This window comes from Hydra vulgaris, chromosome 01, assembly GCF_038396675.1.
Source record: "Hydra vulgaris chromosome 01, alternate assembly HydraT2T_AEP".
Taxonomy (NCBI): Eukaryota; Metazoa; Cnidaria; class Hydrozoa; order Anthoathecata; family Hydridae; genus Hydra; species Hydra vulgaris.
In genome coordinates this window covers 5417045-5428971 of record NC_088920.1, presented here as the reverse complement: position 1 = coordinate 5428971, position 11927 = coordinate 5417045, and the positions used below count along the sequence as shown (strand labels likewise).

At 27.4% G+C, this 11927-nt stretch overlaps 1 protein-coding gene and 1 long non-coding RNA gene across 3 annotated transcripts; both read right to left on the bottom strand.

Moving 5' to 3' along the window:
• Positions 1-7557: 7557 nt before the first annotated feature.
• On the bottom strand, positions 7558-8532 carry LOC136074755 (uncharacterized). Of its 2 annotated transcripts, XR_010635396.1 has the most exons (4): positions 8439-8532; positions 8116-8317; positions 7917-7937; positions 7558-7830 (listed from the first exon to the last, which is right to left on the bottom strand). It is a non-coding gene; the product is annotated as an uncharacterized LOC136074755 (long non-coding RNA). The 2 variants fall into 2 exon arrangements; XR_010635395.1 differs by having other exon boundaries at positions 8116-8477.
• A 2455-nt stretch (positions 8533-10987) lies between these two features.
• Positions 10988-11683, bottom strand: LOC136073997 (uncharacterized). Its single transcript, XM_065786295.1, has one exon. The coding sequence runs from the start codon at positions 11681-11683 to the stop codon at positions 10988-10990; it is 696 nt and encodes a 231-aa protein (XP_065642367.1).
• Positions 11684-11927: the final 244 nt, after the last annotated feature.

The following is an 11927-nucleotide window of genomic DNA, read 5'->3' as shown; positions in this document are numbered from 1 at the left end:
CAAGCAAACGACGTCATGTCAACGTCTTAGGGTGGTTGAAATGTTAACGTCAGAAGTTTCAACGTCTATTTCACGTTGATTTGTAGTTGATAAACTAACGTTGAAGAAAAAGTCGTTGATTCAACGTCTTATCGAGGTGGAAACCTCAACGTCAGAATTTTCAACGTTTATTCCACGTTGATTTATTGTTAATAAACTAATGTTGATTTAATCAACGTTAAATCAACATGTCTTTTTACTTTCGTTTTGATATCGAGACAAATAAGACTTCTTATTAAAATAAAGATGGCTAATCACTCGCAGAAATGTGCTATTTTTAATTGTATTTTATTTAAAAGTGGTAGTATTTACAACATTACATATATGTTTTTCATTTATGGGTAATAATTAAAGATTTTTTAGTTTATAATTTTCGTTTTTTATTCTCCTGGTTGGAAGTAAAAATGCTTCAATTTTAATATTATTAATGATTATTGAAAAGAATTCTCTTTTTCTTACGAAACATTGTTTTACACAGCTTCAATTACAAAAATACATTTTTTTTATTTTTTTGTAACTAATTAGTTACAAAAATAAACTGGGTGTTATTTTAAGGTTTTCTTTTAAGTTCCATTTGTATTTGGAAAGGGTGGTTGAATTTTGTAGTTTTCTGTTTACAAATGATTGTTTGTGGTTTGCCCATCTCTTTTTCCATTCTCTTTCTAATAGTCCAATATATACTTTTGTTTGGGGCTGACACTATACATTTGTAAATTACATTTAAGACTCTGCTTACAACTTTAAGTTGTAAAAAAATTATGTAGTTATTTTTATTTAATCTCTTATACAAACTTATATTAATAATATAAGTTTGTATTTATATTAATAAACTTATATTAATAATATAAAATAAACTTATATTAATAATATAAGTTTGCTATATAAGTTATATAGCTCTGAAATCATTCATCGAGCACTGTTGAATATATGAACGTAAAATTTTTACTTATATATATATATATATATATATATATATATATATATATATATATATATATATATATATATATATATATGTATATATATATATATATATATATATATATATATATATATGACAATTTTATAAAAAAAATTTAATATTTAGTAGAACAATAACAATATTATTCCCAATATTGCAAAAACGCTATATAAAATATATTCCTGGCTAACCTGATAATATATTTATTTATAGAAATAAAAGTATTCAGTTGATATGTCATCACAGAATATGTAATGGAGAAAAATGAATAAAATAGTAATTGATTTATTTACTGAGACAGATAATACAACAAAAACAAATAAACAATAAATATTTATTTCAGATTATAGAGTTGTTTCAGAAGAATCAATTGAGGAAAAACTTAAAGGTGTTGAAGAAACAGATTTTGACTCAGATTCCAATCTTGACTCGGGTAGTTCTGATTCATGGAAACGTATAGATATAAATGTTTCCATGATTCAAGACACAAGAATCAGAATCAGACATAGATGACATAGAAAAAACAGTAAATGGCCATGCGGAACTTCCAATTACTGAAAACTCCATGTAACATTCCTCTGCAGAATAAGTGTGGTGGCGATTACATTTATTATGGTTTGGAAACTAATATTTTAAAACATTAAAGTAAATTTCCAGATCTGGAGAAAATTGAATTAGTTGTGAATGTTGATGGGATGCCATTATTTAAAAGTACTTCAGTCGCTTTATGGCCCATACTTTGCTCATTTTCAAGTATTCAACCATTTTGAAAGAGCAAACCTTCTTCTGAAGAGAGCTTTATGTTTGATTTTGTATACGAATTATCAATTTTATTACAAAATGAAATCAAAACTGCTGACAAACATTATTATGTTGTAAATGCAATGCATTTTTGTGAAGTTGCACCAAGCAGTGAACGCCTTAGAGATGAATAATAAGTTAAAAAGAGTTTAGCAGAGTGAGATAAAAGTACAAAAGAACAGATGTCCAGTGGAAAAAAAGAGCCTCAAAGTAGAAAAATGTATGCAAGTTGTACTGAGCCCCACTAAGTGTCCTCTGGTCCCAGTATCAATTCAGAAGCCTGTGGCAATTGCCCTGACAGGATACTCCAAGAATAGTCCTTTTGGGATAACAGAATGGGATACCTTAACAAAATACCCTGGTGTAGACCCAGAGTGGAACTTCTTTTGGGATGTCGGTTTTAGGCAAAAGCTGGAGGTCTTCTTGTGTTCATACTGTATTATAATGTCTCGTTTGCCTTCATTCTTATTTACAACCACTCGAACCAATACACGTATATTAACTTCAATTCGTGTGAGGTTATAATATAACGCCATTTAATAACTGTTTGTTCTTTATTTCTAGAATATTTAGATGTGTATGTAATGTAGACAGTCAATGCAGTGTTCTTGTGTGTGTCTACTGTATTATAATGTCTTGATGGTATGAGTTGTTAGTATAAAATTGGTTGAAAGTCATTAAAACTAGTGTAACGTAAGCTAGACGTGAATACTAGAAGTCCGATAACATGTGTTTTAAAAATAACAAACTATTGCAACTTGATAATCTGGAAAATTTAAATAGAATTACACCAATATAGTAACAATAACTTGTATATTTAGTTAACAAACTAATAATCTGTATATATATTTCACAACTCATATTCTAAAATTATATGGAATTTTATATTTTGTTGAATAAGTTATAAGATTAGCTGTGAATATGTCATGTGGCTGTAATGTTACCAGGAGTATCTGAGGTGGAGTAAAATTATTTGTTTTCTAAAACAGCTAGCAGGTAGCCTCTAGTCAGTTGAACAGACTGTATGTATAGCATGGCTGACTTTGTGTCATATACAGTGAATATTTAATAATAAAAGATAATGGTAGGTTTCTTTACTATATCATTTGTGAGTTTTAGCTGTCCTTTAACTTGCTGTTGTTTTGTATGCAACATTCATTCAAGTAAATCATTTAATATAGTATATATATTATATATATATAGTATAGTATATATTATGTATATATATGTAATATATACTATATTACATATATATTTTTAGACTCCAGAAAACCAAAAGCTCTAAAAGCCAAATTTAAATTTAAAAATCCAAATATGCTTTTTTTCATTGGAAACCGTAAAGAATTTTATTATTAAAAACTTACAAAGTCTATTGTTTGTTTAGCCATTAGTTAAATAAAAAAGGATATTAAGGTGGCTTGGCGAAAGATACGCGTGGCTTAAACCTACACAAAAAAATTGATCCTATAATGCTCTTTTCCATTTTTCAACTTTTTTTCAACACTTTTTCTGCCTTTTGTTGTTTTATCAAAACTATGTATTATCATTGTTTAGAACCGCCTATAGAAACTCAGTTACTTGCAAGTTAAGTGTTAAACCACATATACTTATGTTTTTGTGTAACATTACTTTGCATGTAAAGTTTCTAAATTTGTAGTCAGTTCAATCTTCTTTTAAAAACATTGATTGTATTTTTAGAGGAGATGCTAAAATTATTTTCTCTTTAGGTTAACATATCGCCATGTGCATTAATATAACTACCCACGCCCCACCTCACACTTACGCTAATTAGCTATTTAATTAAAATAAACTTTAACAAACCATTGACAAAAAATGTTTTACAACTTCTCAGTCGAATTCCGCGAAAGTCATGCTGTCGTTTGCCTTCATTCTTATTTACAACCACTCGAACCAATACACGTATATTAACTTCAATTCGTGTGAGGTTATAATATAACGCCATTTAATAACTGTTTGTTCTTTATTTCTAGAATATTTAACCGGCAAAGCAGCTAGGTTAACCTCTTTTCACAAACTTTTTGTTAATTTTGCATTTATAAAAAAAGACTTTTTTTCAACTTGATTATCTTTCACGCCATGTATATCTTTAGATCAAATACTTAGGCCTGAAGAAACTTTCTAGTTATGTTGACTTTAAATATACGCCATTCCTACCAAAAATTCTTTATGATGGTAATCTACATTGGGTGTGTGTTACCACATATGATTGCAATTTATATTTAACTTTAATATTGGTTGAGTGAGCATATTAACTTAGCATGGCAATGTTTTTAGTGATTGTTTGCCTATAAATTTTTTACTATACATTTTAAGATATAATTAAAATCTATTTTTCTAGTTATAACGTCTAATGAATTTGTTTTTGCAGGCAAATGGCTCAATGCTGTCTTTGTAAAAAATGGTTTCATTGTGAGTGTCAAAAAATTCCACTGTGTGCTTATGAAAAGGAAGATGTAATATGGAACTGTTACAATTGCCAGATGCACGCAGCATGAAACTAAGGTTTGCTCTGTTAATAAATGTCATAAGTTGTTAAGGTAACCCAATATATTAAACTGTAAAAATTATAGTTGGTTATTGTTACGAAGGTTATTATTATTGAAAGTATTATAATAGATATTGAGATATGCTTTTTTATATAAATTTTCGATGTTGCATTTTATATTTTCAAAATCTCAGTTTTAAATTGACAAGCACACAGTAAATTGTTTATTTATAAAAAAAATTGAAATTTGAACCCCTTATTAATTGCAGTTTAGGGTTTTAGTATTCAATGTTTCTTCTTTATCACTGAAATTAAATGAAATAGCTCCATTCTTGCATTCCTGTTGCTGTTATAGTAATACATAAAGCTGGGAAATAATACCAGTTGTTGGATATGCATATAGCTTGGTAATGATACCAGTAATCCGATAGTTGTTATTGGATATGCATATAGCTTGGTGATGATACCAGCAATCCAATTGTTGTTATTGGAAATGCATATAGCTTGGTCATGATACCAGCAATCCAGTTGTTGTTATCGGAAATGCATACAGCTTGCTGATGATACCAGCAATCCAATTGTTGTTACTGGAATGCACATAGCTAACTTTTTAATAGCAATTGTAAGTGTTTTTTTTAATATTTTTTCTCTATATTTGAAGTGGTACTCTCAAGTGCTTAATACATATCGAAGTAGAAATGAAAGAGGGTGAGGAAATAATACTTATAATTAAAGGGGTGGAAAATATTTTACAAAATCCAACAGGGGTTGTACTTCTTTTTAGTTCCAATAAATGGGGTTTGGATTGAGTTACATCTAAATTGCATAACTGTGGTTGTAATAATTTCAATTGGATTTAATATGCAAGCTACATGGTAAGTTAATTTTTGCTTAAAATTGGGATTTGGTTTTAGATTTAGACATGCAGTTTATTTGTTTTTACCAAGTGAACATTAAGTAATACCGTCGCATAAATAAGGTCAGTGATAGTGAAGTATTTAAAAAAAATATTAAACGTCCCCTCCCGAGTATTAAGCACCTGAGACTATACTATATGGACATCATGATCGACTTGCACTGTTAGTAATAAACTGTATTACTATGTTGCAACGTATATTGTACTGCAATACCATAAAAAATTTATTTCTTATTTTTAGCTAACAGCAAATATTGGCGCCATATGATGCAAGTTATACGTATAAATCTGTTATCACAGTTCGGTATTGCAACCTCACTTTCATTATTTTAATTATTCAAAAAAGAAAGTCATGTTTCTCAACCAAGATAATGAATGCAATAAATATTTAATTCAAAATAATATTTTGTCTACATCTTATTAAATTAACCATTTATGACCTTGGGCTCAAGGCTATAACAAAAAAAACGAAGGCTGTACTTATCCGTAAAACTCTCAGTTTTTTCCGTAAAAAGATTTAAAGATTTAGCCCCATTAAGTGTGTTTTTACCTGCAACCTGTTTATGGTATAAACGAACAAACACCGCAGAAAAGCATTTGAGAAGTTTGAATTCTTAAGGAAACCGATGTAAATAAATATTCATAAACTAAAAGAGTTAAGTCATAGTATACACCAGTTAGATTTCAATCTTTTTCAAGGGATTTGTCATATCTACTCTTCTATTTCCCACAAATTACTTGTCTGCGTTTCTTAGTTCTTTCTTTATCTATATTCGTATTAATATTATCCAATAAACAAGTTATTTATTACAAAAAAAATAATTGGCCTTGTTTTAGTTCGTTGTTCAGCAAACTCAAAAGTCAGCTAAGTTAACCCTTTTTTAATATAAATAATGAGCAATCCAGTTATTGTTTTTTTTCCTAAGGTTGTTTTGAGTAATGGTAAAAACTGTTATTTGATATGTATCATGTTTTATAAATGAAAAAAAAAGGGGTATAGTAGGAATTATTGGTAAATGAAAAAAATAGTGCCGTTGCTATGGCGGTTGTTACGGAGTACAAAATTACTAGGGTTCAATACATTCTAGTTTTCAAAAGATCTTTAGCAAATTTTTAAATGAATTTAGTGTTGCATCAGCTCTCGTACAGTTTAATGATAGCAAAACTGATATAATAGATGTTCTTCGCAGTTTAAGAATTACACCAGAACATTTTACTAAGAGCGGATTCTAAAATACTGATATGCTGTGTGTAAAGCTTATGGACACAAAATCAGCTGAAAAGTTTAAAATGAAAAGAAAAAAGCTAAGAGTATCAAGGAAAAGATTTGCTTATAAACAAAATGATAAAGAGGGAACAATATATGAAGATGGGGGATTTTCAACCTGTTTTTGTGTGTTAATTTATTTGTATAATTATTATATAAAATTCGATTTTTGCAGGAGTAATATTTGTCCAATCAACTTGAAATTTTGTACAGATGTTCATTTTAATGAGCTTCATGTCCTGAGATAAAGAAATTATGAGTAAAAATTAAAATTAAATTTTTATGGGCTGTTTTAGGGTCAGGAATTTAGCCTAAATTTAGACTTGTTAAAAAAAGCTTACGATACTTAAAAATTAAAAAATATTCAAGTTTTTTTTCTATCTCAGGACATTAATCTACTTAAAATGTACAAAACTGTAAAATTTTGAGACTTGATATATTTTTGACTTTACATATCTTGATATATTTTTGAGATATCTTTTCCAAGAACTTTGCAATTTTTAGGCCCAAAACCACTTAAATTTGCCCAAAAAGTAGAGAGAAAAAACTTTTTTTGTTCAAATCTTATTCATCTTGATAATAAGAAATTCATATTGAATGTCAGATGTAAAAATTTTTTTTTTAGCAGTCTACCACCTTAATTATCCAATAAAAAAATATGGTTCTAAAAATTTATAATAATTTTATATTTATTAACACGAAAAATATTATTAAATTGAAAAAAAAAAATTTGAAAAAAAAATCATTTTTTATTAACAGCTTAAAATGCAAAGGGCACGATAGTTTTACTAAAATATATGTACATTTTATAATAGTTGGATATTTAAGCTATAAAATGATATATAACTTGGTATATAATATAAATATAAAATAGTATATCATTTTTAAGAATATTTTTTTTTAATTGTCTTGGTTTTGAAGACCAAGACTTCAAAACCAAGACAATTAAATAAGATTCTCCAGAACTACATTTCTGCATTTTAGTGAATGTATAAATTATAACAATTGAAATATACAATTGGAAACGTAAGGGAAATTCAAATAAACGCAAAGAAAGTCAAATACGTTATATATATATATTTCTGTTGAAAAAAAAACAAAAAAAAAACACTCACAATAGAAATTACAAATACATATATATATACAATACAAAAACTATTTGAAGAAATTATTAAAATGCTTTTCCCCCCACCTAAACCTACCCCTACCACTTCCATAAACTAGCCAAACGAAGAAGGGATCATCAGCTCCCGCATTATCCGCCCACTTCCTATAAGAACTGGTGGAAGTGGGCCCACGATGTCGTCTTCTATAGTTTTTATAAGCTTCGTACGAGGTATCTAACAAAAAAAAAAAAAAAAAGAAATTATAAGATATGTTAAAATTTATAAAGGAATAATCATATTAAAAACTAAGACACTTTTACCGGTTGCTGCGGAAGTTGAAGCTAAAAAATTAAATGTGGAATTTGTTTGAAAGAAAACATCGGAATTTTTGGAGAATATGAAAAAAGAAAAATCTTTAAAATCTATATTTATACAAACACTTACATTTAAATACTTTTATATTGAAATTACCACAAACTTTGTTCAAGTAAATTTTTTTTAACAATAAAGCATTCTTACCTGAAGCCGCCACTGGTGCATTTGTTGGTGCAGCTAAATAATGCAATTAGTTATAAGCAAACAATAAATTTTAAAAACATTTATCGAAATTTATTGAAAAAACTTTTCTAACACTAAATAACTAACATTAAATATAGCATAATTTAAATAAGTTTAATTTTTGTTACCTTTATCTTCCAATTCACACGTTTTACTAAATAAGCTATAGAAAAATATATATTTAACATCGATAATCATGTAATCTATAATGTAATAATGTAATCTATAATAAATTAAAGTATATATCTAAAATAATTCAAATATAACAAAAAATAAATCCTTACACATTTCTCTTTGCTGTTCCACTAAAAAAATTAAACATAATAGTAACAAAAAGAAAACAGAAACAAATATATCTTGACTGTTTTTAAATAAAATATATATATATATATATATATATATATATATATATATATATATATAATATACATATCTAAAATAACATATAAAAATTCTGTGAGTTATCATAACTTTTATGCTTTTATTTATTTTCATACAAACGTTAATGTCAAACAAATGTTTTTATTAATTCTAACTTTGCATTAACACTATAATTTAAATAAATGATTGATAAACAAAACAAAAAATGATTTACTATTTCTTACCAGATGAGGAAATTGTTACAGAATCTGATGATGATGACATTTTCTAACAACAACAAACAACAAAAGTCTTTTTTTTTTTTTTTTATATTATAAGTATATAACTATATTTAACATTATATAACTATATATGTTTAATTATAACTTTATATCTTTATTAATCTGTTTAGCTAAGTTTAAAGACAAAGCTAAGCCATACATTAAGCTTTAAGTTGACGCACGATTTTTATGTTTAATATCGTTTTAAATTACACAAAAATAGCGCATGCGTTAACATTTTTTGAGGTCTGCTATTTTAGTGAAATCGGATTTGTACTTTTGAACGACAGGATATAGCACTAACCGATATAGCACAGGATATAGCACTAACCGACAGGATATAGCACTAACCGTTTCCGTTAGGTATAAACTAAAAAAACAAAAGTAATCATATTTTTAAATTTTTTAAAATTACATAATTAAAATGCCAGCCTATAATTACTCTATTGAAGGTGTTTAGCAATATGTTTTTGATGGAATAACAATTTATTATAATAAAAAAATGTCAATTTTGTGGTATGTGTATATATAACCCACTATTTTAGTTAAAATTTTATATAATTTAAGAATAAGAGTTTATTATTATTGTATATTTTATATTATTTTATGTTTCTGAAATTAATTTTGTACTATGCCTCAGCATCTCAAAATCCACAGTTGTTTTGGGACTGCATTGACTTGTTTGTCAATTTTGCTCAGAACTATTAGTCAATTTTGTTATTAAGTATTACTAGAAATATTTATTGAAAACAATCTAAGATTAAATTAACTGTCAATTTATTTTGGATTTGAACCTGATTTTTAGAAAGTGACCCTAGGTACAGTTTAAAAAAATCTTATTGCACCTAGGGCAACTAATTTTTAAACCCTTCTACTTGATGGAATTTTATATATTATAGTCAATATACTTATACTAATACAAAGTAATTAGTATAGAGATGTGGTCGTATCAGTTTTGCCATTTTTAGACAAGTCTGGGGCCTTGAATTTGGACATTGGAAATATCTGGCCATAGGTACACAAATTTCACCTAGATCTTATTGGACCTCTTGCTTAAACAAAACTTGGAAAAAAATATATTACTGCAATTACTGATCATTGAAGTAAATATATTGAAAAATTAACAATTTATGTAACTACTTTTTGTTATAGATTTTTGGTACTCTTCAAAAAACTCTAAAATTTTAGATTATTCGATAAAGTCTGCTTATTTTTCTCAAACCAATCAACAAGAAAAAGGTTCAGAGTTTAAACTGGTACTGGTAAAGCTTTGAAAAAACTGTTTGTTAATTATAGCATGATTGTAAAAAGGGGATGTCGAAGTTGAAATTTTTCTAAAGTTTTCTTTAAAGTTTTGTCAAAACAGTCTAAAGACAAGGCCTTAGATATTTTAAGAGACTCATCTGGTTGGCTTAATGACACCACAAAGTTTGTTTTTATGTCATTTCTCTTAAATATATAAGTTTCCAAGTTTAAAATATCTGGGTTTTTTGCATTTTTAGTTGTTTTAATTCAGGTGGTTTTTAGAAAGCATAGAGTTGCACATGAAAATGATTGTGATCTTTTCTTAAAAGGGAATGCAATAGCTTTCTGTAGCAGTATCAACTTTAATTATATAAAAAGATAATGACATGAGGTAACATTACCTGAAATGTATTAAGAATAGTAAATTAGAGACGTTTCTTTTGTTACTGTGTTATACTGTCATAAAAGGTGTGCCTTTAGTACTCATGGTTGTGAATGTATCCTATTATTTCTGCTGCCTATTATTTTTGTTTTTATGACTTAAATGGACATTTAAATTCAATCAATATAGATAAATATGTTTTTTATTGTTGGTTTGTTTTAGTTAATATTTAAAAATATGTTTTAGTTAATATTTAAAAAATTCATGTTTTAGTTAATATTTAAAAAATTCATGTTTTAGTTAATATTTAAAATGTTCATTACCAGGCCCGGTTCTAACAGTTTTCTATGTGTAGGCGAGATGCAAATTTGCCGCCGCAAAAATTAAAAATGCAATAATTTCCAATTTGAAGGAAAATAGAAAAACACTGAAAATCAAACTTTAATATATTTTTATTTTATTACGAAAAATTACACAAAAACAAAGTAAATAAAAAAACTGAATTTATACAAAAATAAAAAACAAAGCAAATTCCATTCATGAAAAAATAAAAAACAAATCGTAATTAAAAGTGAATTTTCCTAGCTTTTAATTCTGCGAAATCTTTAACCAAATCTTCTATGTCCAAATGATCAGCAATTTCTTTCTCGATGGAAATCGTAGCTAGACCAACTAAACGATCTTGACACATTTGTGATCTGAAACAGGATTTTATTATTTTCAGCTTTGAAAAGCTTCTTTCAGCACTAGCAACTGTGACTGGTAACGTTAGTAGTATTCGAAGAGCTATCGAAAGGTTTGGGAATACTTCGACAACATTAGATGTGTAAATACATTTTAATACACTTTTTGGATCGCTATTGGAAGTATCAAGTCGTCTCCCAATAGCTTTAATTTCATACCAAAGTTCGACCCCGTTTATATCAGATTGGCCATCAGACATAAGCGCTAACTGCAAGTCCTTACAGTGTTTCAATAACTCATCATCCGTAAAGTGTTTGTTGCCGATATTGTAAAGAAACCCAAATAACTCGTTATATTCCGATAATTGCGTAAATCTTTCATTTATTGCTTGAATTGCGATGTCCAATATTCGATTGAAAAAAGATACTCTGAAGTTTTGTTCTGGTGATACTATCGGTTCATCACGACCTTCGTATAGGAATTGTCTACTCTTTCTGCGTACGCGTACGGGATCATCCACATCAAATCCTTCAAAAATTTCTAGTTCAACTGCCAATTTTTTTGCATTTTCAACCATTGCGGCAAATGCTTCATCACAGCGATAATCGCATAGGAAAGTTCCCGTAAAATACAACGCCGCCTAAGCAAAAAATTTGTGAACAAATAGGAAATGTTATAATCTACAAAATCCATAACTTTAAATTATAAAAATGGAGTGAGTACGTAGAAGAACTTGGAAATTTAAAAAAAAAAAAAAATAATTTCTTGTTACAAAAAAAAAATTGAAAAAAATTTTTTTTTTTTGGGAAAACACAAAATAA